General features: G+C 37.3%; 1 protein-coding gene across 1 annotated transcript; it reads right to left on the minus strand.

Moving 5' to 3' along the window:
• Nucleotides 1-13,326: 13,326 nt before the first annotated feature.
• On the minus strand, nucleotides 13,327-18,473 carry LOC139106171 (ATP-dependent DNA helicase PIF1-like). The gene is made up of 4 exons (XM_070662731.1): nucleotides 18,077-18,473; nucleotides 15,118-15,399; nucleotides 13,688-14,475; nucleotides 13,327-13,614 (listed from the first exon to the last, which is right to left on the minus strand). The coding sequence occupies exons 1-4, from the start codon at nucleotides 18,471-18,473 to the stop codon at nucleotides 13,327-13,329; spliced, it is 1,755 nt and encodes a 584-aa protein (XP_070518832.1).
• Nucleotides 18,474-27,121: the final 8,648 nt, after the last annotated feature.

Here is a 27,121-nt window from a genome sequence, read left to right on the forward strand (position 1 = left end):
AGCAGAATATTAAACAAGGCAGAAAAGAATTATAGTACAACGGAGAAAGAGCTATTAGCCATAGTTTGGGCGGTAAAACATTTTCGCCCATATAAAATATTAATACTTACTCTTCGTGCCTTTTAAGATGTTTTTTATAAATATCCGAACGTTTAAATGATTTCTGGCATATTTCACATGTTAATTGGAAATTTGAGTGAGCAATTTGAATATGCCTTTTTAAATTTTGTGGCAATGTATAACATTTTTCACATTCTTTGCATTGATACTAAAATAGTTTAAAATATAAAAAAATTAGTGTTAATTTTTACTACTAAACGTAACATATGGCTACGAGTAGTAAAGTAATGAATTACCTATAATTAGTACTTACTACTCTTTCCGTTGATTTTTTGAGGTTTTTAAAGCGCGATTGGAGTTCGTCGGCTTCATCATTGTGACTGCATATAAATGTTTTTGGGCAGTTAGGACATTTTATCTGAAACAGTGTAAAATGTCCCAATTTTTGAAAAGCAAAGAGACAAGTGAGTATTCAGCAGTTGAAAAGTGTGTCAAACACTTTGTAATTAAAACCTTTAAGTAATACCTTTCTGTTCGCGAAAAATCGACGAGACAAAGAGCGTGAATAAAAGGAATAAAGTCTAATAAACATGTATAATAAATAAAGACAGCTGCGTGACTCGTAGGGACAAAAACAATAACACGAGATCAACGAACTTAGAAGTTCTTGGAAATATCGCGAAATTTCGAGAAAGCGAGGCAACTATAAATACCGCGATATGAAACGACGCGAGAGAGTCTCGATAAAAAAGTCACAACATTAAGTTTAAAATACCGTCCTACGTACGCGCGCCCTTAGCATCTTTGTCGTACCGCTGATTCGTACCATTGTTCTGCCTTCTGCAGAACGCGTAATAAACGGTCACGGATCTTTACTTGAACATCGAATCCAGTTTATTTAAACCTTTCTCCATCAATATCTCGGAGACGAGAACGGACATCCTAACCGACGGAAAACCACGATAACGAATTAATTCGGCAACGTTACGAACACTTATTTCACATGATTGCTTTGACGGTACTGCTTCCATAACATCTCGAGATGGTCCTGCCTTCATAACATCTCGAGATGGTCCAGGTATTTGGACATCTTCCAAATCTCTGTTTTTCTGGACTTCGTCAATTCTAAAATAATTATTACAACATTAATATCGGCTAAGTTCATCGATTGTTTATATACAGGGTGTCTAGATTTTTTTTTTTACTCATAAAATTTTTGAGTAGACAATGATAATTCAAGACCAAAAGCCCTGTACAATTTTGTAAAATTCAGAACCGTTGATTTTATAAAAATTATAATGTTTCGGCGAATGATCGTTAAGAAATCTATGGGCTGGGCGCAACGACGGCAATGTTTAGCTTTCTGCAGGAAGTAGCCGAATCTAACAATGATGATTGGCAAGCAGATTGTAATGTGTCTCAACGAATGAATGCTAAGAATGTTAGGGATCGGCCGCGGCGGCGACGGTGTTTATAATTGCTACAAAGATTTTCGATACGTGATTGCGTCTTTCCGAGGTGACTTAGATTACAATAACTTAGATTACAAAAATTGATTAAATCTTAATTCAAAAATTGACTGACTACTTAGAGCAGAATCAGCTGCGTATATTATACATGAAGAACGTTATAAACGTTTGACGTGTATTTATCTGTTTCAATTAATTATCAAAAAGTCTGCAGGCGAGCTCGACGTCCGGAAATTAAATATGTGGCGAGACCTCTCTGTCCCGCCACTACAGGCATACGCGTGCTATCATAGGACCGCGCCGAAGGCGAACGACGACGGCCCACCGACACCGAAGGCCGAGGAGGTAGGGATACCCCTACCTCCTCCGACCAACGGGTATAAAAGCTGCGACAACGGACGGACCAGCACCTTGTTTCGATCCGACTCTCGCCGCGACCACTCGGCCGCGACAGAGAAGACTCCTAGTCCGATTCCGTCTCGGGGGATTATCCCGGACGATCCGCAGTGCAGCGACTCAAGAGGTTTCCCGGCCGCGATCTCGGGGGTAACTCAAAGCACTGGCCGTTGACTCGGGGATACCCGATCGACTTTAGCAACGACTTCTTATAAACAACGTTTCGACAAAGACTCTCTTTTCTCGAGAATGCCTTTATTTACATCGGCCCTCAAACAAAGGCGATGTACCGATCTTACAGGTTATCGATTCGTAGGAATAATAATATAAACGGCACATATTTCGCGTTCAAATAAATTTGTTTCCCTACATAACCGTGTTATTGGAACGCTACAACGTTGAGTTATTGCTATTGATAATAATCGTAATTTTCCCTTTTTATTTTTAACATTATCCGATATGCGTTAATTTTTTTTTTTTTTTATTTAATTATATTTTGTCAATTCGTGAAAATACATACTATAAAAATAAAAAAATGTTTGTGGCAATTACCGTAACAATGTAAAAAAACAAATGTATTTATTTTATTGTAGAAGTAAAATATATAGGGTAAAAAACTGGAAAATTATCGATATCCGCGATTAAAACCCGATAATATCTGTATTGCAGGACTGCCACACTCAAGGAGGAATCAAACCGACAACTTATCGGCAAGTCAAAATTTAGAGATCGAAGCTTTATCGAATTCTTTCGACGACAAAAGTGATGACATGCTTTACAGTTCGACAGATATCAAAATTCGTACGTGGCTACACTCGTTTCTCGATAATCCGACCGCCGAAGATTCTATAGCCGAAGAAAACGAAATACCGATCAAAGACGAAGCTAGACCGACGAACCCAATATCCGACGAGAGCGACGAAGTACAGCAGGACAGCATCAGCGCAAGTCGCAGGCCGAAGCAAGATAGAAAACGGAGCACGGATTGTCCAAAGCGAATTGGCGAGGACGGCGTGAGGTCCCAGGTGGGCAAAGAGACGAGTCAGATTGGCGAGATAATAAAGATCGATTCCGGGTTCAAATACAAGACGATCGACGCCAGAATACGTATAATGAACCAACGCGAGAAGATTGTGAGGTCGATCCGGCGACGGCACCTAGTCAAGATAATTTATCATCGATTGCAGCGGTGCATGATCAGATCGCGGCATCCACGTCTTTGAATGCGCCGGTCGCATCTACGAGCACTGAGCAATCCACGTCGAACTGGTCTCACGCGAAAAATAAAAAGTTACCCAAAATAATCAAGGATATCCTGCTTACGCCGAATAGTAAATATAACTCAGCTGCTATTAGAATGCTTGATAATAAAAGAAAGTGCAATATATCTACTCACTTGGAGTTCACTGATAAGAAACAAGATGCGATTGATAAGAACCTAAACTTGTCAGACATAAACTCGCCGCCATTAAGCGACATTCTACTGTCGTGCAGACTGATTAACAAAACAGATATCAATAGTACGAGCAATTTGCCAATACATATAACCAGTGAGAAGTTTAAAAAATTAAAACTTGTAAAGAGTGTTAAATCTCGAGAGAGGAGTAATGTTCAAAGGATACCGGATGAGGCTACTTTTTCTCTAAACACGAGTAGATTATTCTTGAGAAAAAAATCAGAACTCGATAACAACAGTAATTGTGAAGTGTGATCTGGTAGATTTCGTATTTTTTACAAATTTTAATCTTTTAAACTTCTCACTGGCTATATGTATTGGCAAATTGCTCGTACTGTTGATATCTGTTTTGTTAATCAGTCTGCACGACAGTGGAATGTCGCTTAATGACGGCGAGTTTATGTCTGACAAGTTTAGGTTCTTATCAATCGCATCTTGTTTCTTATCAGTGAACTCCAAGTGAGTAGATATATTGCACTTTCTTTTATTATCAAGCATTCTAATAGCAGCTGAGTTATATTTACTATTCGGCGTAAGCAGGATATCCTTGATTATTTTGGGTAACTTTTTATTTTTCGCGTGAGACCAGTTCGACGTGGATTGCTCAGTGCTCGTAGATGCGACCGGCGCATTCAAAGACGTGGATGCCGCGATCTGATCATGCACCGCTGCAATCGATGATAAATTATCTTGACTAGGTGCCGTCGCCGGATCGACCTCACAATCTTCTCGCGTTGGTTCATTATACGTATTCTGGCGTCGATCGTCTTGTATTTGAACCCGGAATCGATCTTTATTATCTCGCCAATCTGACTCGTCTCTTTGCCCACCTGGGACCTCACGCCGTCCTCGCCAATTCGCTTTGGACAATCCGTGCTCCGTTTTCTATCTTGCTTCGGCCTGCGACTTGCGCTGATGCTGTCCTGCTGTACTTCGTCGCTCTCGTCGGATATTGGGTTCGTCGGTCTAGCTTCGTCTTTGATCGGTATTTCGTTTTCTTCGGCTATAGAATCTTCGGCGGTCGGATTATCGGGAAACGAGTGTAGCCACGTACGAATTTTGATATCTGTCGAACTGTAAAGCATGTCATCACTTTTGTCGTCGAAAGAATTCGATAAAGCTTCGATCTCTAAATTTTGACTTGCCGATAAGTTGTCGGTTTGATTCCTCCTTGAGTGTGGCAGTCCTGCAATACAGATATTATCGGGTTTTAATCGCGGATATCGATAATTTTCCAGTTTTTTACCCTATATATTTTACTTCTACAATAAAATAAATACATTTGTTTTTTTACATTGTTACGGTAATTGCCACAAACATTTTTTTATTTTTATAGTATGTATTTTCACGAATTGACAAAATATAATTAAATAAAAAAAAAAAAAAATTAACGCATATCGGATAATGTTAAAAATAAAAAGGGAAAATTACGATTATTATCAATAGCAATAACTCAACGTTGTAGCGTTCCAATAACACGGTTATGTAGGGAAACAAATTTATTTGAACGCGAAATATGTGCCGTTTATATTATTATTCCTACGAATCGATAACCTGTAAGATCGGTACATCGCCTTTGTTTGAGGGCCGATGTAAATAAAGGCATTCTCGAGAAAAGAGAGTCTTTGTCGAAACGTTGTTTATAAGAAGTCGTTGCTAAAAAGTCGATCGGGTATCCCCCGAGTCAACGGCCAGTGCTTTGAGTTACCCCCGAGATCGCGGCCGGGAAACCTCTTGAGTCGCTGCACTGCGGATCGTCCGGGATAATCCCCCGAGACGGAATCGGACTAGGAGTCTTCTCTGTCGCGGCCGAGTGGTCGCGGCGAGAGTCGGATCGAAACAAGGTGCTGGTCCGTCCGTTGTCGCAGCTTTTATACCCGTTGGTCGGAGGAGGTAGGGGTATCCCTACCTCCTCGGCCTTCGGTGTCGGTGGGCCGTCGTCGTTCGCCTTCGGCGCGGTCCTATGATAGCACGCGTATGCCTGTAGTGGCGGGACAGAGAGGTCTCGCCACATATTTAATTTCCGGACGTCGAGCTCGCCTGCAGACTTTTTGATAATTAATTGAAACAGATAAATACACGTCAAACGTTTATAACGTTCTTCATGTATAATATACGCAGCTGATTCTGCTCTAAGTAGTCAGTCAATTTTTGAATTAAGATTTAATCAATTTTTGTAATCTAAGTTATTGTAATCTAAGTCACCTCGGAAAGACGCAATCACGTATCGAAAATCTTTGTAGCAATTATAAACACCGTCGCCGCCGCGGCCGATCCCTAACATTCTTAGCATTCATTCGTTGAGACACATTACAATCTGCTTGCCAATCATCATTGTTAGATTCGGCTACTTCCTGCAGAAAGCTAAACATTGCCGTCGTTGCGCCCAGCCCATAGATTTCTTAACGATCATTCGCCGAAACATTATAATTTTTATAAAATCAACGGTTCTGAATTTTACAAAATTGTACAGGGCTTTTGGTCTTGAATTATCATTGTCTACTCAAAAATTTTATGAGTAAAAAAAAAAATCTAGACACCCTGTATATAAACAATCGATGAACTTAGCCGATATTAATGTTGTAATAATTATTTTAGAATTGACGAAGTCCAGAAAAACAGAGATTTGGAAGATGTCCAAATACCTGGACCATCTCGAGATGTTATGAAGGCAGGACCATCTCGAGATGTTATGGAAGCAGTACCGTCAAAGCAATCATGTGAAATAAGTGTTCGTAACGTTGCCGAATTAATTCGTTATCGTGGTTTTCCGTCGGTTAGGATGTCCGTTCTCGTCTCCGAGATATTGATGGAGAAAGGTTTAAATAAACTGGATTCGATGTTCAAGTAAAGATCCGTGACCGTTTATTACGCGTTCTGCAGAAGGCAGAACAATGGTACGAATCAGCGGTACGACAAAGATGCTAAGGGCGCGCGTACGTAGGACGGTATTTTAAACTTAATGTTGTGACTTTTTTATCGAGACTCTCTCGCGTCGTTTCATATCGCGGTATTTATAGTTGCCTCGCTTTCTCGAAATTTCGCGATATTTCCAAGAACTTCTAAGTTCGTTGATCTCGTGTTATTGTTTTTGTCCCTACGAGTCACGCAGCTGTCTTTATTTATTATACATGTTTATTAGACTTTATTCCTTTTATTCACGCTCTTTGTCTCGTCGATTTTTCGCGAACAGAAAGGTATTACTTAAAGGTTTTAATTACAAAGTGTTTGACACACTTTTCAACTGCTGAATACTCACTTGTCTCTTTGCTTTTCAAAAATTGGGACATTTTACACTGTTTCAGATAAAATGTCCTAACTGCCCAAAAACATTTATATGCAGTCACAATGATGAAGCCGACGAACTCCAATCGCGCTTTAAAAAACCTCCAAAAAAATCAACGGAAAGAGTAGTAAGTACTAATTATAGGTAATTCATTACTTTACTACTCGTAGCCATATGTTACGTTTAGTAGTAAAAATTAACACTAATTTTTTTATATTTTAAACTATTTTAGTATCAATGCAAAGAATGTGAAAAATGTTATACATTGCCACAAAATTTAAAAAGGCATATTCAAATTGCTCACTCAAATTTCCAATTAACATGTGAAATATGCCAGAAATCATTTAAACGTTCGGATATTTATAAAAAACATCTTAAAAGGCACGAAGAGTAAGTATTAATATTTTATATGGGCGAAAATGTTTTACCGCCCAAACTATGGCTAATAGCTCTTTCTCCGTTGTACTATAATTCTTTTCTGCCTTGTTTAATATTCTGCTAGCGTACGCGATGGGACGATTTTCTCCTGTTTCTCCTTGCGATATTATGGCACCGATCGCGTAGTCTGATGCGTCGGTGGTGATGTTACGTCCTCAGACTCCACATCTCCTTTTTTCCGACACGCGTTCGATAAATCAGATAAAAAGGGTAAACCGTGACAATTTGGTAACGAGAGAAAACTTCCAGAAGAAATAATTTATACTCTGAAATCTTTATCGTCGGATGCCTAAATTAAACTTAGAACAATCACGCTATAGATGCCGACGGAAATCTAAACATAAAACTTTTCAAGGGACATTAAACTAATAGGGTCCCAAAACGATTTAGAATCAATATCGAATATCTGGCGATAAGTGAAGCACTTGAGATCGCAGTAATACCGTGGCTCCAAGACTTAAGCAAAACAAAGGCGCGGAAGTCCTGCGATCGTAAGAATATGACACGCGGTCGGATCCCATAAACAAACGCGACCCGGCGATAACGAACGGGAGCCCTTAAGAATTTTCTCCCAACTGTTAATGACAATATTCTGGAAGGTTGGAAGGGGAAGCCATGCGGGCGGAGTTTGGTACGAACAAATTTTTTCTCTCGGGCCAATAGATATCGGAAACTCCTCACCACGAATTAAAAATCTAAGGGCGAAAACTAGAACTCAAGGAAATCAGAGAAGAAATGAGATTTGAGTGACCAATAATTAAAAAAAAGAAAAAGTAGACACGGCTGGCAAATAAGAACACTGACTTTTTCAAAATGAAAATCCGGCGCTAGTCACCCCCTTTTCCAAGGTTATAAAACCGCGCGTTTCGGCGGGACTCGCTCTCAGTCAGTTTTGTGGATCATATCAGCACCAGTAATTTTTCTTTGAATTTTAAATAGCAAAAGTGACTTTGTGAATTTCTTAAATTTAAAAAAGTTTATCAAGGATTCCTCTGAGATAATCGAATCTAGCAAGAAGTAAGTCTCATCATTTATTTTACCCTTATTTTCTCCTCTCCTTCAAAACGGTTCCACTAAAATTCTAAAATTCTAAATATATATGTATATATATATATATATATATATATATATATATATATATATATATATATATATATTTATATATATACAGGGTGTCCCAGACATAACGAAGGATACTGGGAGGATAGATAGAATTGATTGAGACAAGTAGAAAAGTCCCGTACCATTTTGCAAAATTCTCAACCGTTATTGAGAAAAAAATTAAAATGTATAAATTGTATAGGCGTAAGAGCGACAAGGATGCTGCGCGTGAGTGAGCGCGACAGGCGAATCGCTAGAAATGGCGCCGTCGCCTGTCGCGCTCACTCACGCGCAGCATCCTTGTCGCTCTTACGCCTATACAATTTATACATTTTAATTTCTTTCTCAATAACGGTTGAGAATTTTGCAAAATGGTACAGGACTTTTCTACTTGTCTCAATCAATTCTATCTATCCTCCCAGTATCCTTCGTTATGTCTGGGGCACCCTGTATATAAAAGGAAAAAAAAAAAATATATACAGGGTGTCCCAAACAATGTGTCACTCCCAAAAACTATGGGTAGAAAATTGAAATCTAAGACGAAAAGTCAAATGTAATTTTTAAAAATTCTCAATAGTTTTCGAGAAAAAAATATATAAAATGTATAGACGTAAGAGTGACAAGGAAGCTGCGCGTGAGTGAGCGCGACAGGCGAATGACTAGAAATGGCACCGTCCATTGTCGCGCTCATTCACGAGCAGCTTCCTTGTCACTCTTACGTCTATACATTTTACATATTTTAATTTTTTTCTCGAAAACTATTGAGAATTTTTAAAAATTGCATTTGACTTTTCGTCTTAGATTTCAATTTTCTACCTATAGTTTTTGGGAGTGACACATTGTTTGGGATACCCTGTATATATAGAACAAATTAGGAGAGAAAATCCTTTTACACATTAATGCATGCAAATCTCAACAATAGAAGAAATAGCTGTTCAACTTGAAGATACCCCTGAAGATATCAACTATCAGCCATTCTTACTAAAATTTTACCATAATGTTTAGTGAGAATCCGGTCCATAAACACTCGGCTGCTAACCAGGTACCCTATTTCTATCCGAATAATTAAGGTGGAAAGCCCTTCAATCTTTTGGGTACATCCTTCTCGTTGCCGAGGAGAATTCGAGCTACTACAAGAAGAATTCAGCCAAAGGATGGTTAGGAAGGGTAGATTTCTCCACATGCCTACCGAAGAAATGATTCCTGAAGAAACAGTTGCCGTCAGAATACATGGAGAATGGTTTAGAGCAGAAATCGTCTTTATACACGACACAACGATTACTGTCAATTTACGAGATTGGGCATTAACCACACAAGTCCTTATGTCCGAAGTTTATTATCTAGAGGATAAATTTTGCGTTCTACCCTGGCAAGCTATTCCTTATGGATTAGCGAATTTTCAGCTCATTGGTGGAGGATGCCGATGGACCCGTCGTACAAAGGAGGTGACCAAATGCTTCGCCAAAGGACTAACAGGAAGAATGAGGATAAGATTAACACCCTTTGATTTTGGCGCAATTGTTTCATTCGAAATTGATCAAGAAAGCGAATTTGCTGAACGCGATCTAACAGAACTACTCATTAAAATGGGTTGTAGAGAATATACCGATAGAATTCAAGAGAGTGGTACTCCTAGTCTATAAGGAGAATTCCCAGAAAAAAAAAAAAAAAAGTTTTATAAAAAAGAAAAAAAACACCAAAATTAAAAAAAAAAAAATATATAATAAAAAGGAGGGTGAAAATTAAAAATTAAATAAAAGGAAGATGGGGGAGAAAAACACGAAAGGTAACAAGGGAAGAATTAATTAATAAAAAAAAAAAAAAAAAAAAAAGAAGAAAAAAGAGGAAAAAAAAACACACAACAACAAAATAAAAATATATACAAAAAGATATATACACTCAAGAAGAACTACATACCTATTTCAATTACTGGCACGCGCCACACAGAAGGCTCGGGTAATGTGCGCCCACATAAATAGAAAAGGGAACCCCGCTGAATTAAGACTATTTAACTCTAACGGAAACAAAAGGAGAAAGAAACAAAACAAATTATAATTTCAACCCATATTTATTACAAAGAATACACGAATTACACTTATGATTAATCCAAAAGGGCTAAGACTACTTAACTCTAACGGAAACAAAAGGAAAAAGAAACGAAACAAATTATAATTTCAACCCATATTTATTACAAAGAGTACACAAATTGCACTTATGATTAATCCAAAAGCCCTGTTAATAAGGCAAATTGGATAACCGCATTCGATAAAATTTTTTCGAAATTTAACGAAGCTACAAAGGGATGACGTTCCCCAGCCTCAAAAATTATCAATCGAGTCGTCAGAGGAAGGTGTTTAGCCGCCAACGCCAAGTTATGGAAACCGTACGGCCTCGGACCTAGGATGAATGCATCCTCCGGCACCTCGCCCATCCATGGTGGAAATTTCGCCCTAAGATAATGAGCCCATATACTCTTCGGTACTGGACTCATGGACAGAAGGCTGTCCTCGTTGGCACCCGTATCCGAGAGGGTGAGGGAACTAGCACCCGTCGAAAGACCGGGCACCGATTCTCCCACCGGCGAAGGAGAATAAGACGGAGACATCGGCTGGTACTTCCGTCCGACCGAAATGTTACTCCCCGCAGAGAGGCTCTTCGATGACCCCGCAAATCCTTGCGGCTCCGAAAAAATAGCCAAGGGAGCCGAAAACTCCATTCTGGGATTCTCACCACCTTCCATTCCTCTTGGTACAGGTGTCTCCTCACTTATTAGCCGCTCCACTAGCGAGAGTTCCAACGATCCCATGCGGCACCGGTACCTGTCACTTGGGCTGACGTAGTCAAACTCGACTAAGAAAAACCAAAATAAAGAAATATAAATTTTGAATTTCGCCACAAATAACACAGAGAACTTACTTTTGAATCGTGTCACAAGAAAAAAACTAATGAAGCAACAAACTAAGAATTCATCTTTATATACTTACAGTTAACTACTCCCACGAACCCTTATTTTGGGCGCCCCATTGCCCCACCTTTGATCAGGAAAGCCACTAAAAATTCACTAGCACTTAAGCCCCACTAGTACTCCTTGTCCAACGGAATCAATTCCACTCAAAAAAAAAAGGGGGGAAATGTGAAGAAAATATATATTTTTCTTATATATATTAATTATTTATTTAAACAAATTAAAATTGAAGAAAAATGCTACAAGCCAAAAAAAAAAAAAAAACGACACCAAAGAAAAAAAAAGACTTAAAATAGAAACAAAAAGGAGGAAAGGAAAATTATATGAAAAAGTTTCTATTTTACCATTGAAAAAAAAAGAGAAAGAGAAAAGAAAAAAAGAAAAGAAAACGTCACCAAAGGAAAAACCAAAATAACGCAAAAGGGGAAGAAAGGAAAGAAATATCTATTCATGAAAAAAAAAGGGGGAAGAAAAATATATATAATAATAATATAAATAAATAATAATAAAAAACACAATTTCAAATTTAATTCAGTTTTATTCTTCCCTATTTTCATAAGCTGTATTTACATTAATAAACAACGGTCTCTCGTTGCGAAGATATTATTCATACTCTGGATAAAAATATAAAAAATTACCGACACATTACTTACAATTCCTAGCTCGAAGAACATAGAAATCCAAAAATTCCGAACAAAGTGCACATTTCGCCTCATCCGGCCATCCAGTAAAACGGTTGACCAAAGCATGCTAATTCACGATCGTTGTGAACCTCAGTGTGCCACCAGAGATGCAAACCTCGCAAGATTGATGAAGCTCACCTCGCCGCGGGTGGTAAATAGTTGGCATCCGTATACACTTTGCCGTAAACCAAAAATATTCAGCAACGGAAGGATTGTAAGCTGCAAGACGTTCCACGGTCTCCTCAGTCGTCAAGGCTATGTATTCCTCCCAGGACAATGGATCCATTTTTCTCTAAAAAAAGGAGAGGGGTAAATAATGATTTTTTAAAAAAAGGTATAAAAAAGCGCCAAGTATAAGCGCGCGAAAAGCATTCTCGACAAACTTTTTAAGTAAAATCGAGACTTCCATAAATAGATTCCTCCAAAACCAAGACTCCCTCAAACAAAGATTTCCCCAAAAAAAAACCCCTACCAAAAAAGAACCCCCAAAACCAAAACTCCTCCCAAAAAAAGACTTCTCTACAAAAATAATTCCTAAAAAAGACTCCTACAATAAGACTACAAAAAAAAAGACTCCTCCAATCCAAAATAGAACATAAAATGTGTACATTAATATCAAATACTCTCTATAAAACTAATGGGATCAAATAATTGCGCCAAGAACCTGGAGAAAATAGAAAATTATATTTAAGCAAAACCAAGACTTCTAAAAAAAAAAGACCCTCAAAACCAAGACTCCACCGAAAAAAAACTCCCCAAAAATAGAACATAAAATGTGTACTTAATATAAAATACTCTTTATAAAACTAATGAGATCAAATAATTGCGCCAAGAACCTGAAGAAAATAGAAAATTATATTTAAGCAAAACCAAGACTTCTCAAAAAAAAATATCCTCAAAACCAAGACTCCACCGTAAAAAGACTCCCCAAAAATAGAACATAAAATGTGTACTTTAATATAAAATACTCTTTATAAAACTAATGAGATCAAATAATAGCGCCAAGAACCTAAAATAGCTAGAAAATTTTAAACGTTATAAACCCATGTAGAACCGTACACACGTAGACCTAGGTTCGCCCCGATAATAAAACGTTAATTTTACAAACCCATGTGGAACAGTACAAACGTAGATCTAGGTTCGCCCCATTATGATATAACATGGTAATGTAAAGAAAGAAAAAAAAAAACTTGGCGTTGCGAAACCAAATCTTTAAAATCGAAAGAAAGTTTTATATTCATCGTAAACGATTCTCCTAAATCTTGTCGAACATCATATGTATTTAAATTACTCATTCCATATTCATACCGATGCATTAACATACGTAGAATATTTGATTTATCACAATTAAGCAGTTGTTTTCTAATAGGACTTAAATGAAATAGACATTGTATAACCGTATTAGCATAACATGCGACATTTTCTGTATTTTGAAAACTACGTAAAACCCAAGTAGTATTTATTTGTAACGTTTAATTTTGCTGACCATTTTCTTGAACAGCTTCGACTAGTTTATTAGATTGTATCCATAGAATATCTTTCACTTTGGTACGATGTTCCTTTTGCATAGTAATTATTTCTGCCTCTGGTTTGTACTTATACCTTAGTCGATTGTATTCGTCAATAGCTTTTTCGTGAGCTGTCACTTTGGAAGGATCAAAGTTAATCAAATGCAATCTTTCCACAGTTGTTACTCGAGACAATGCAACGTAAGATTGACCAAAATTAAATATAGAATTGCCTACATCAATAACAGCAGTCTGTAAACTCATATACTTGACTTTTATGAATAGTTATTCCATAACTCAGACACAGTGGAAATTGTTTTCTTACAACAAATGCTTTATCCACCACTTCAAATTTAACGTTTACTCTTTCTATCAAATATTCTAATCCTGAAGGTAAAAGCAATTTAATTTTTTCCACACAATCAGTAGATATATCTCGTACAACTGAAACTACTGTAGCTATTGTACCGTTCACCAGACCCAATGTAGCATCGATATTACGCCTTATCATAACTTTTGCTCCAATTTTAATTACAATTTCTTTTGAAAGTCCAGCAGTTTTAGAATTATCATCGTCATTATTCGATAATACTTTTAATACTTTTTTTTTTAAATATAAAGTACAGTCAATTGTATCTTCAGCAATTAGTAATATCTCTTTTGAATCAATGCGACTTAACATAGCTGTATTGAGAGCGTCACACATATGAAGTGCAGGTAGTAGACAAACAGCGTCCGATGAACAATTATTAATAAAATCGCATACCTCCTTTAATCTGGATTCCAAAGAATCACCTTTAAAAATTATTTTTCTATTTTCAAGTACGACACGATCAGTCGTTGTCAATGTACCAATACGAATTCTCGACAACAATTGCCTATATGTATCGTCTTCTCGCTGACGCATATTAATCGTCAATTCATCGTAATGAAATAACGTAAACCACAAATTAATAGCAGTTAAAAAACCAATGCATTTGTTAAATTTATCATTTGATAATTGCGCAAAAATACAATCTTCACGTACAGGAGGCAATTGAAGTAAATCGCCAAATAAAAGAATGTGTTTTTTACCGAACCAACCATCTTCAACGTCATTTGTATCAAATATTTCTGTCAATCGAAAATGTATATACATTAAAACCAAATTTGATATCATTGACACTTCATCAATTACAAAGAGAACAACTTCTTTAAGTTCACTTCGTAAAACTTTTAATACATGATTTGACAATTGTTGCGGCCCTGAACGGGCGATTAAGTTGCGGCCCTATTTAACGCGACTTTACTTACACGTGTACCGTCGGAATTTACATTGTCTCCTCCCCCTACCGGCTTCGATTTATAATGGTACGTCGCGATCGCGGAAGCAAGAGCTCGAGCTTGCTTGCGGTGCGAGCTTCCGAAAGTAGTGGCAATCCGCTTCTCGCCGGGTTCGTATAGTACGCGAGAGTTTACTCCGCCGTTTTTCTTTTTCCTTTTGTTCTCGCCTTCATCGCCCCGCTGCGACGTCGACGACGGGGCGTGAGGAGGCCGCTCTTTCTATTGTGACGAGTGCTCGCGTGATTCTTTTCTTTTGTTTCACATTTGTACTGAAGTTTGACAAATATATGTAATAAGTGATGACGTCAGCGGAATTCGAATTAATTGCTCTCCCGTCTTTCCCTTCGTTTCGCGCGGGTCCCGACCGCTCTTTCTTTCCGGAGTTCACGAGTCGTAAAACGAACAACAATGGTTTATACTTTGAAGTCTTACCATGTTCAACAGGTAATTGAAGTAATCTGTAAACAGTCAAACCATCAATGTTAAACGCTGCTATACCAGTAGGTGCTGCTAAAGCGGTATCTTTGTTGAGATTATGTTTAATCCAACATTTAATCGTTTTAATTAAAAAACTTTTTCCAGTTCCACCTTCTTCACTAACATATAAACGTAATATCGAATCTTCCGATTTTACCGTATCAATGACTCTATTAAATACTCTTAGTTGATCCGCATTTAATTTTGCTATTGTTACGTCCTGTAACTTCACATCTCCTTTTTCCGACACACGGTAGATAAAGTAGATAATAAAAAGTATACCGAATGTATTGGGATCAAAGGAGACGGTTCTAAGTTTCCAGAAAAAATAATTCTAACTGACGGAATATCCTGAATCGCCAGATGTATAAAATAAAAGAAAGAACCTAAAACAATTGTACAACAGATGTGGAATATAAAAAAAAAAAATCGAAACGAAAGGATTTGTCAAAATATTCATAAAATATTAATAGCTCGGAAAGACTTGGAATATCTTAAACTAACAATAAATGTCTGGCGGTACACAAGGGAAATTCTGGAAGAAAAAACAATTCAGTAAAATCAAACTTCGCCGCGGATCCTAGGGATTAGAAAAAAAAAGAGACAAAAAGCCTGTAATAATAAAATCGGGATACGCGGCTGGAAACTGTAAAACTCAGGCAGCAATTGCACGCTGCCGATAAAAAAAGAGTTACCTAAGCTTTTTCGAATCTGTTATCTGGAAGCTTGGAAGGGCTAAAACCATGTAGAGGGGAGCTCATAAACATTTTCTCCTGGACCAATAGATATCGGGAACTCCTCACCAAAAATTAGAAACTAAGGGCGAAAACTTAGAAAATTAAGAAGGGCGACCAATAATTGTGAAGACGGAAAAGTGGAGGAATAAGCCTAACGAATAGAATTCAAAATTTGGATAAGACTTAGAATCTGGCGCTGGTCCTCCCCTTTTCCGAGCTTATAAAACCGAGCGCTCCGACGACGCTCGCTCTCATTCATTCTGTTCTTAAAATTTAAATTGCTCAGTTGCTCAGTTGTTTCAAAAATCTTTAAGTGTTTGTGATCATCTTGTGTGGGCGAAATAAAGGAAACATCTCGAGATCTCATCCGAGTGAATTTGAAGACAACAAGTAGTAAGTGCTATCATTTATTTATTCCCCTTTTTCCTGTAACGGTTCCACTAAATAGTTTTATTTGATTTGTATTCATATATTTATATATGTAAAAAATGAAAATTGAGGGAATAGTCAGGGTGCCGTTCACGCTTAATTATTTCGTTATCTCTCCCTCGAATCCTCTCGTTTTTTCGGGTGCTTCAGCCTATCTAGCGGGCTTCCTTTTGTCGGGGGTTGCGATATGCCGCCAGTAAATGGTGACTATCAAAACCTTGACTTGAGTAAGGCTCCATTCGGCTAGAGGAACCAGAGAAGCTTGGGGTGACAGCGGAGAGATCCGAAAGGAGCTGTGAGACGTGATGCCCAGCCATATTCTCCTCCAAGATTCATTTATTAATTTAATTCATTAAAATGAAATCCTTTTAGTGGAATCATCGAACTTAAGAACCTTAAAGAAAAGCCGGGCTCGCCGAAATCGGCAAATTCGGAATCTGAGGGGCCTTATCCGGTCCTTCTTTATACAATATTTATTCGCGGCGGCGCCAGGGGAGATAAGAACCGACCCTCCTCGAAGAAGAGGAGAGAGGTCATGGTCCCCTCAACCCCCAGCTCCCCCGACTTCGCCGGCTCCTGAAGAAGTTCCTCTGAACGTCGAAGAACCTAGGGAACTTCCCCCTTCTCCGGATACGCCGAAAAATAGCGTCAATGCGACCGAGTCAGAGCCTGATTTGGAGCAGTTCCGCCCTACGACTCCTTCCTATTCTCCGGACATCTCGATTCATTCTCCAGGAGCTGCACCTAGAGCATGCTCCTCTCCAATTCCGTCTCCGATACCTATTCCTGGGGAGCCTGAGGAGGTCGACTCCATTGCTGATGACGATACCGTCTTTTGGCAAGAGTCTGACGGCCCAGAGCCTTCCCCTTCCCCCGCCCCGAGCGTGGAGTTCCTCGGCGGGCAAGAGGAACCCAGAGCGATCATAGATCCTCTCCTCGAGCTCCTCCGAGGATCTGCTCTCCGTGGACGGATCCCGTCCCCGAAAGGGCCTTCACGATAGGCCCTGATTCCTTTGATCCTGAGGAGATCAGGAGAGAAGCCAGCAGGGCATCTCCTGATCAGAACGTCCTCATATTTTATCCCGGGGTGGAACACCCCTTTTTAGCTCCGATCAGGCTGATTGATCGTGTGTTTCCGAGATCATCGGCCAGGATCTCGGAAATAATCGAGATCGACCTCGATTAAATATTTCTATTTTCTTTTGAACTTTTCTTATGTTATTTTTCCCGCGCACTTTTGTAAAATATAAAAAATGTGTTGTTTATTTAATTTAGTTAAAGTCTCTGGGTTTATCATTATCATAAATTTTAAATGTATCATCTCTATTTAACATCAATTTAAAAAAAAAAATAATAATAATAATAATAATAAAGAATGTTAAATTAAATCTCGTTAAAACAGATTTTTTGAAATTTTCTTTTAATGAACCATTAGCTCCATTTACTGCGAAAAACACCTCCGGTTCTTTCCCTGGGAACAAGAAGTAAAATTCTTTCCCTCAAAAGAACAAAAATCGCGCTAATTCAAATCTTTTCTCGTTCTAATACATTCCTAGCGCTTAATACGCGTGACGTTGTCTCGCACGCGTCACGCAAGAATTGGTAGTTGCGTCTCTCTCTCTCTTCCCTTTACCTGCTCTCGATCCATTTCCTAGTCATTGAGAACCGGTAATCCTTCCATTAAAATTATTCCTAAACCTGACGTAACACTATCATTTCTGAAACATCGATATTATCTATTTTCTCACCAAGATCTCTAAAATCTTGCATCGCTTCACCAGCTTCTATATTTTGAATACCAATCGGATTATCAGGATCATCCTGAGACACATTCTTTTGTTGTAATTCTTCATCAACTTGCTGAACCAACTGTTTTGCTTTTTCAAATGCTTCTGCATAAGTGTCACAATTATTTTTAAGATCGTCTAAATTTCGCCATGGTTTAAACATAAGCAGTAAAGAAAAAAAGTAATCTTCGGACTGTGTTTCAACATTGTATTTATAGTGATTAATAAGACATGCACATCGTCGTCGTTTAAGAAAATGTTTACTATCTATTTTATAATATTTAGGTATATTATTCATTGGCTCGATTGTCGTGATATCATACCATTGGGCGAACTCGTAAAGAGACATAGATTCCATTTTTTCCAATCTTTGTGGATAATAATCATCTACTAAAACTGGACAAAATAAATCTGTGAATTCATTATCAAGAGCTTCAATCTCTTTACGACTTTTTAACTTTTTTTGTCGTATACGATTAACGGTTAACCATTTAATAGTTGTATTACGATCGGTTCCATATAAAGGAATGCTTAATAATGTATCTGCAGCTTCAAGAGCTCCACATTCCCTATTAGTTAAGGATTGTAAACCATAATTCCAAAGAACACTGCCTAATGATTTATTTTTATTATTTTTAAAATTCTCAAGATCGAAGTCAGATAACTGTCTTTTACCCGCTTTATTTACATACTTAATAACATACCATGTAAGCAAGGTCGACTTTTCACCAATAAATTGTATATCCATATTTCCTTCCCATGCAGTAAGAAGCACGGGATTAAAATCATTAATATTAACTTCATCTTCTGTTCTAGGAAGATCATACAATCTACTTTTATGTTTCAATTGTTTTCTACCTGCTATTGCAGTTGCTACATCTCTCATATACAATGTTTCAGTAACAGGTCGTGGAAATCCAAAACGACACCTACGAATAACTTTTCGTCCTACTTTTTTCGATCGTAGACAATAATCATTATGTCTGTGTCGTTGATGTTTATCAACACAACCGTACAATAATGGTGCAATAATTTTATCTGGCTTTTTGCAGCTAATGTATTGCAAAATAAATTTTAAAACTCTTCTACAGAAGATTCTCCAAAAATTAGTGGATTTTTTATCCAAATTAATAAATGAAAATGTTGTATGCCTCTACTTTGATATTCTCGTCGCCAAAAATAGTACGTTACTTCTCCGATCGGAAAATCTTTCGAACAAATTAAATCTATCATCGCTCGAAATTTATTATCAAGAAATCTCGACGTTGATACAGAATCTTTAGCAACAAGTACACTAGTACTCAACGAAGAATCTTGCCATCCATTAACTTCACGAATATATTCACCTAAATCGTCCCATAACCATTCACTAGGACTTAACGTTAAGAACCATGTTGCAGGTCCGTAATGTCGAGCCATACAATCTAAATTTTTTCTTGGTCGACGCCAATATTGCTCTGTATTTCGAAGTACGGAAAATATAGTATTTAAATTGAACTCCAACAGTTCTTTCCACACAGCTTCTAAATATTCTGCAGCCGTATAACGGCTTCGTGGATCAATTATATTCATTTTATGATCAATTTCACGACTTAACTGACGAATATTTGCTCTATTTAACAAATAAAATAAGTATTGTTGATTCAGTCTAAATTGTGGATGCTTAGACGTCAAACGACATTTAATAAATTCATGTTCTTGAAGTTTGTTTGGTCTATTTTCATCATATTGTCCATTTTTACCGAATGGATATAAATCTGGAAAACACATCAAATCCAAATTCTTTTCACGATTATCCAAAGGTACATCTTGAATTTTTAACATTTGATACAAAGCAGTTGCAGTTTTATTTTTTTTTTTTTTCAAATAATGGATATATAGTATATTGCTCGTAGTAACTCTCATTGTCATCTTTTTGAGTCAACATAGCCTTGCGCTGATGTAATGGAACTTCATCATCTACTATCTTTTGCGTTTGCAAATTGGAATTATTTAAAACATTTTCTTCATTTAATGGAGCTTCTGCATCATTTTTTGTTTTTTGTGCATGAATTTCTACGTTATTAAGACTTCCTAAATTTAATTGAACATGTGTTATGGGCAGTACAATGCAAAAATATAAAAAGTTATGAACTCTCAACCATTTTAAAGCTTGATATATTTGTTTTAAATCCACTAAATCTTCCCAAATACTTTTTTATTTAGTTGGAATATTTCTAACTAAGATACGTAATTCGTAATTTAAATTTATTGGATCAATTTTTGAACATAATTTATTAAAAGTTTCTTCTAAAGGAATTGGTAAATGAAAAGTTGAACTTTTAACTTTTTGTTTTTTTTGTCTTTCTGGAATTACCTTATGAAAAACTGTTCCCATTTTAACCACAGTCTGAAAAGCTTTAGCTCTCTGTATAAGTATTTTCTCAAATTCGTTAAGAGAAGATATACACTCCGGTACATCATTTGCGAATAAATTATTTAGAATACAATAAGCAGGCAACAGTCCGCTACGAAATTTCTTATCACAATAATGACATATGTATTCAGGATTAATTTCTTGTTGATCTACATATGCCATTAAATCGTTCCAAATTGGATTACATCTACGTGTTTGAACTTTATTAATAATTTTAGAAATATTTTTCTTGTAACAAAGTCTTTCACACGATATACAAATATATCGTGGTGTATCAAGAGAACGTTTTTTCAAAGCTTTAAACGCATTTTGATATTTTGAAATAATATCATCATCGCTCATAATTGTATCACTTTGCTGATGCTTGTATATATCCGCTATTTCTTGTGCTGAACGTATAATTTCCTGTAGTTTATCAACTTCACCACAAGTTAAAGCTTCGTCCAACTGTAACGTTTTTTTATAAGAGCTATAAAGTTGGTAAAGCAAACGTTTAATATATCTCACTTTTGGGAAATGCGATGATAATAATTGAACTGGAATAAACATAGCTTTACAAAGATTTAAATTAATGTAACAGCTATGTGCGTGACCCTTTTTAGAATTTTCTAAATTTTTATCAAAAATTGTTACAGTTCAATCGTGAATTCTTTGCATTAGTTCTGGAATTTTCCTCAAAGTACACTTATTTATAGCTTCTAACAATTTTTGATATCGTTCGATTAGAAGCGGATCATTAACTTTACATAAAGTACCGCATAACCACGATTTTTTGCTCGAGCTTCTACCAAAGGTAACGTATTAACAATTTGTCCTCTCGTATTTAACATTAAAGGTTCCGTTACATTAACTTTGGATGAATTAATATCACAATACGTCGAATCAACGAAATAATTTTCAGACGAAGCTGTATGTCTAGATATACCACAAAATGCACTTATTTTGTCATCAACTGTAATACATTCTGCAGCAACAGACAAACATGTTTCAGATCTATTTTTGAGTTTAGCTAATATTTTATACATATTACGAACAAAAGTATCTCTAATATTGAAACACTACCGAACAATTTGTTCTGCTTTCAATTTTTTATCAATATAAGATTTATTACTATTAGTAATACCTTGTTTGTATAAAATATGTATCACATATGTCTCAAAAGAATTATGAGTTCTTAAATAATTTGTGGATTTAAATTTTGCATATTTTTTAAATATATTTTTGACATGATTACTCTTTTCCACTGCAACTGTGAGCTCCAATATTTGTTTCTGGTAGTATTGCTTATTATAAAGCCACTTACGTTCTGAGTGCAACCTGTAGAACGCTTTTTGTATTTTTTGCACATGCTCTGAATTGAAAAAATTAAATATTCGTTTTCGTAAAAGTTCTTTTTCTTTATTTTTTATGTATAGACATTGTTTTTTTATGCGATAAATTTCTTTTTTCCGTGCATAATTTTCTCTCCGTTTAGCAAGCTTATATTCGTTACTATTTTCACAGTCTTCTTTCTGTTTAGCACGTTTATTTTTTCTCTTATTATGTTCACATGGTTTTTTCTGTTTAACAATATTATTAACCGAATCTTCTTCATATTTACGCCGCTTTTCAGCACCTTTACTTTTTTCATCTTCATGATTTTGACAGCGTTTTATAGCACATCTCTTTAAACTTTGTGCATAATTCACTTGGTCATTATCATGTACATTGTCTTCTTGTTGACATTGTTTATTTTTATTAATATTATTTAATTTTTGTAATTGCTTCTTATCATATTGTCGTTTTATACGTTTCTTTGTTGCGTCTAACTCTTTTGCTCTTACTACGGCTAAGGTAACACTTTCTGTATTACGCCACATTGTAAATCTTGTGGAAAATGCTCTATCATATTAGATTCAAACATTTTTAATAAATGCGAACGTATTTTACTCCAATCATACTTTACTTTCTCGGGTATTATATTGAATAATAACGACACGACGAAAGCTATGGCAAAAACACCGCAATCGTCACTATTTGGTTGTTTCTGAACAGAAGGAAATATAATAGACCTCTTTTTTTAAAAATCATATGTTGGAAACAACCTTGATAACATTATTAAATGATCTTCATGTACATTGTTTGAATTTAATGAATCATAAATAAATATACGTTTTGTATTGTAATAACTACATACCCAATGTTGTTGACTATATAATATTTGTATATGTTTTTTGTTCGGAGAGACAGGATTTATTGTTTGTGGTAATTGTATCCGCCACGTTGAAACAGGTTTATAATCTGAATGGTTTTCTAACAGATTGTTAAAATGATCCATATGGACATCACTTAACCAATCTCCCCGAGTAATTTCATCTTTTTCTTTAAGTTGTAAAATGACTTTTTTTTGTTTTGAAAACATGTTTTTTTAGTTACTAATTTGTATTTATAAACAACAAAGCAATCGTTTTGTGCAGGCACACAACGATCTGTATTTTTTGGCACAAAAGCAGACTATGATCTTTGGTGCAGATACAACGTATAATCTTTGGTACGGAAATACCCTATGTTTTGGCACAGCAGTAGCCTATATTCTTTGGCGCAAATAAAGTATATATTCTTGGGTACAAATGCAGCCTATATTCTTTGGCGCAAATGCAGCCTATATTCTTAGGCGCAATTGCAGGCTATATTCTTTAGCGCAAATGCGGCCTATACTCTTTGACGCAAAGGCAGTCTATATTTTTTGGCGCACAGCAGCCTACGATTGTAAGCGCACAGCAGCCTACGATTGTAAACGCACAGCAGCCTACGTATGTAAGCGGACAGCCGCCTACAATTGTAAGCGCACAACCGCCTACGTTAGTAAGCGCGCAGCAGCCTACGTATGTAAGCGCACAGCAGCCTACGATTGTAAGCGCACAGCTGCCTACGATTATAAGCGCACAACCGCTTTTATTTAAAAAATCCTCCAAATCGACCTGATAAAAAAAAAATCCTCCAAATAGACCTGAAAAAAAGAAAAAAAAATTACATTCTAACGTGAAAAACGTGGCGTGTGGAGAGAACGGAACGTATGGAAAGAATAAATAACGAGGAAAGAACGAAACATGTGAAAAGAACAGAGCGTGCAAAGAGAACGGAGTGTACGGAAAAAAAGGAAAGCGCGGAAAAAAGAGAACAGATAGCGCGAAAAAAACAGAGCGTACGGATCATTAATTGCGTAAATTTACAACCAAAATGCTACAACCGCGTTTTCTGATTAATTCAGCCAATCAGAAACGATTCAGCCAATCAGAAGCGCGAAAAGTACAAGAAAGCGATAGAGAATAGATAACAGTCAACAAGAAAGCGAAAGAAAATACATAACAATCATTAATTGCGTAAATTTACAACCGAAATGCTACAAGCGCGTTTTTTGGTTAATTCAGCCAATTAGAAGCGATTTAGCCAATCAGAAACGCGAAAAAATACAAGAAAGTGATAGAAAATAGATAATAGTCATTAATTGCAAAAATTTACAATTGAAATGCTACAAGCGCGTTTTTTAGTTAATTCAGCCAATCAGAAGCGATTCAGCCAATCAGAAACGCGAAAAATACAAGAAAGTGATAGAAAATAGATAATAGTCATTAATTGCAATGCTACAAGCGCGTTTTTTAGTTAATTCAGCCAATCAAAAGCGATTCAACCAATCAGAAGCGCGAAAAGTACAAGAAAGCGATAGAGAATAATTAACAAGATAGAGAATAGATAAATCAACAAAAAACGAATTGTTACGTCCTCGGACTCCACATCTCCTTTTTTCCGACACGCGTTCAATAAATTAGATAAAAGGAGTAAACCGTGACTATTTGGTGACGAGAGAGAACTTCCAAGCTTTCAGAAGAAATAATTTACACTCTGAAACTCTTATCGCCGGATGCTTAAATGAAACTTAGAACAATCACAGCATAGATACCAACGGGAAATATAAACAGAAGACTCTTTAAAGAATATTAGAAGGAACCTAAAACAATTTGGAATCGATATCAAATATCTGGCGATAAGTGAAGCACTTGAGACCGCGACTACGAAACGTAAATAAAGAGGGTGAAAGCTCCACAGTCATAAGAATATGACACGCGACCGGATCCCATAAACAAACGCGACCCGGTGATAACGAAAAGGGGGTCCTTAAGAATTTTTCCCCGACTATTAATGACAATATTCTGGAAGGTTGGAAGGGGAAGCCATGCGGGCGGAGTTTCGTACAACCAAGTTTTTCTCTCAAGCCAATAGATATCGGGAACTCCACACCACTAATTAAAAAAGCTAAGGACGAAAACTAGAGCTTAAGAAAATCAGAGAAGGGATAAGATCGGAGTAACCAATAATTAAGAAAAAGGAAAAGTGGAGGGACATGGCCGCCAAATCAGAGCACTGACTTTTCCAAAAATGGAAATCCGGCGCTAGCCCACCCCTTTTCCGAGGTTATTAAACCGCGTGTTCCTGCGGGACTCGCTCTCATTCAGTCTCTGAATTTCACCTCGTTTATATCATTGATACTGTGTGTGACTTGTGCCGAGCCAATCTTAATAAAGAAGTTGCAAGGGACTCGTCCAAGAAGCAACCGAAGACATCGAAAAGTAAGTCTCATTATTTCATTTAACCACATCTCTCTCTCTCCCTTTTTTTATGATTCCACTAAAATTCTAAAGTTCTTAAATTCTTATTCTTGAAAAATGAATGACGTGGGTTATGCCAGGGTGCCGTTTGCGCTTTCCGAAGTAGGTATCTCTCTAGTATCCTTTGGATTCTCCCTTGATGCGGTTCGGTTAATGGGACTCCTCCTGTCAGAGGTTACGATATGCTGCCAGTAAATGGTGACTATCTAAACCTTAGCTCGAGTGATGGCCTATCCGGACAGAGCTACCGGGAGAATTTTCGAAGCGATCTATTGAGAGATCCGGAAGGAGGAATGCGGCGTGTTGCCCTGACATATTTCCCGCTTTAATCATTTCATTAAAATTAAACTCAAATTGATACCTTTTAGTGGAATCAAGAAATCTTCGATCCATCAAGAAAAGTCGCGCCCGAAGAAATCGAAAAATACGCGAGTTGCGAGAACTGGTTCAAAGCTTCTTTGTTCAGTTCTTATTCGCGGCAGCGCCAAGGGAGGTCACGCCGGAACCTCCGAAACTCAGAACTGAGCGTTCATGGTCTCCTCTGCCTTCCGTGCCTCCCAACTCGCCAATTAGCCACGAAGATTTAGAAACGGAAGAGAATACTCCGGGGCGAACACCATCGCCGTCACCTCCGAGATCGACCTCGCCCCCTCAACCTGAGCCGGAGCTGTTCCGTCCCACTACTCCCTCCTATACTCCGGACGTTTCTTTGAACTCGTCCGCACCTTCTCCTGGAGTTGCTCCTCAGGCATGCTCCTCTCCCATCCGGTCACCGACTCCTTATCCTGGGGAACCCGAGGAGGTCGACTCCTTTGCCGAGGACGAAACCATCTCCTGGCATGAGCCTGACAGCCCGGAACATTCCCCTTCCCCCGCCCCGAGCGTAGAGTTTCTGGAGGAGCAAGAGGAACCGAGAGAAGTCGTAGACCCTCTCCTCGAACTCCTCCGGAGCACCTGCACTCCGTGGACGGATCCCGTCCTGGAAAGGGCCTATACAATAGGCCCCGACTCATTTGATCCTGAGGAGATCAGGAGAGAAGCCAGAAAGGCGACTCCTGATCATAATATTCTCATTTATTATCCCGGGGTGGAACATCCCTTCTTGGCTCCGATCAGGTTGATCGACAGAGTGTTTCCAAGGTCGACGGCCCGGATCACAGAAATTGTAGAGATAGATTTAGAATATCGTTCACAATCTTAAATTATATTTGTTAGCTTTAAACTCTGTCTCACTTAAAATAATTAATACATTTCCTTTTTTTCTCTTTTCTTTTTTTTGTAATTTTTAAAAATGTTTAAATTATATCTTTTGTTAAGTTCTTTTTCTCTTTCTTTTTATATAATTATCTCACTAAATTCGTATAATTTGTTTTTTTATTCTAAATTTGTATTTAATTAATATTAAAAATTGTCAAACTATCTTACTGAAAACTCAGAAATAGTTATTTCAATTTAACCAAAGTATCCTTTGTTGCGAAAAGCCACCTCTAGTTCTATCCCAGGGAATAAGAATTAAATTTCTTTCCCTAAAAAGAACAAATATTACGCACTAGTTCCTCCACTCAACCGACTCGAACCCATTCCTAGTGCGTTTACGCGTGGCCCTTTAAATACGCGCCACGCAAGGATCGGCTGTTACGTCGCTCTCCAAGCCATTTCCTCCTCTTTACCTACTCTTGTGCCTTTTTCCTAAGCATCCGAGTAACGGTGAATGAACCCATTTAAAATTTCCTACCTCTGACGTAACAGAATCATTAATTGCGTAAATTTAAATCGACATGCTACAATCGCGTTTTTTGGCTGATTCAACTAAGCAGAACCGAGAAAAGTACAAGAAAGCGACCGAGAAGAGATAACAATCATAGCGAAAAAATAAGCAAAGATTGTAGGAAAAAGCGAAAACGTATCTTACCCTGGTTATCACTATATGCACGACGAACAGTC

This window comes from Cardiocondyla obscurior, linkage group LG10 (genome assembly GCF_019399895.1).
Source record: "Cardiocondyla obscurior isolate alpha-2009 linkage group LG10, Cobs3.1, whole genome shotgun sequence".
Lineage (NCBI taxonomy): Eukaryota > Metazoa > Arthropoda > Insecta > Hymenoptera > Formicidae > Cardiocondyla > Cardiocondyla obscurior.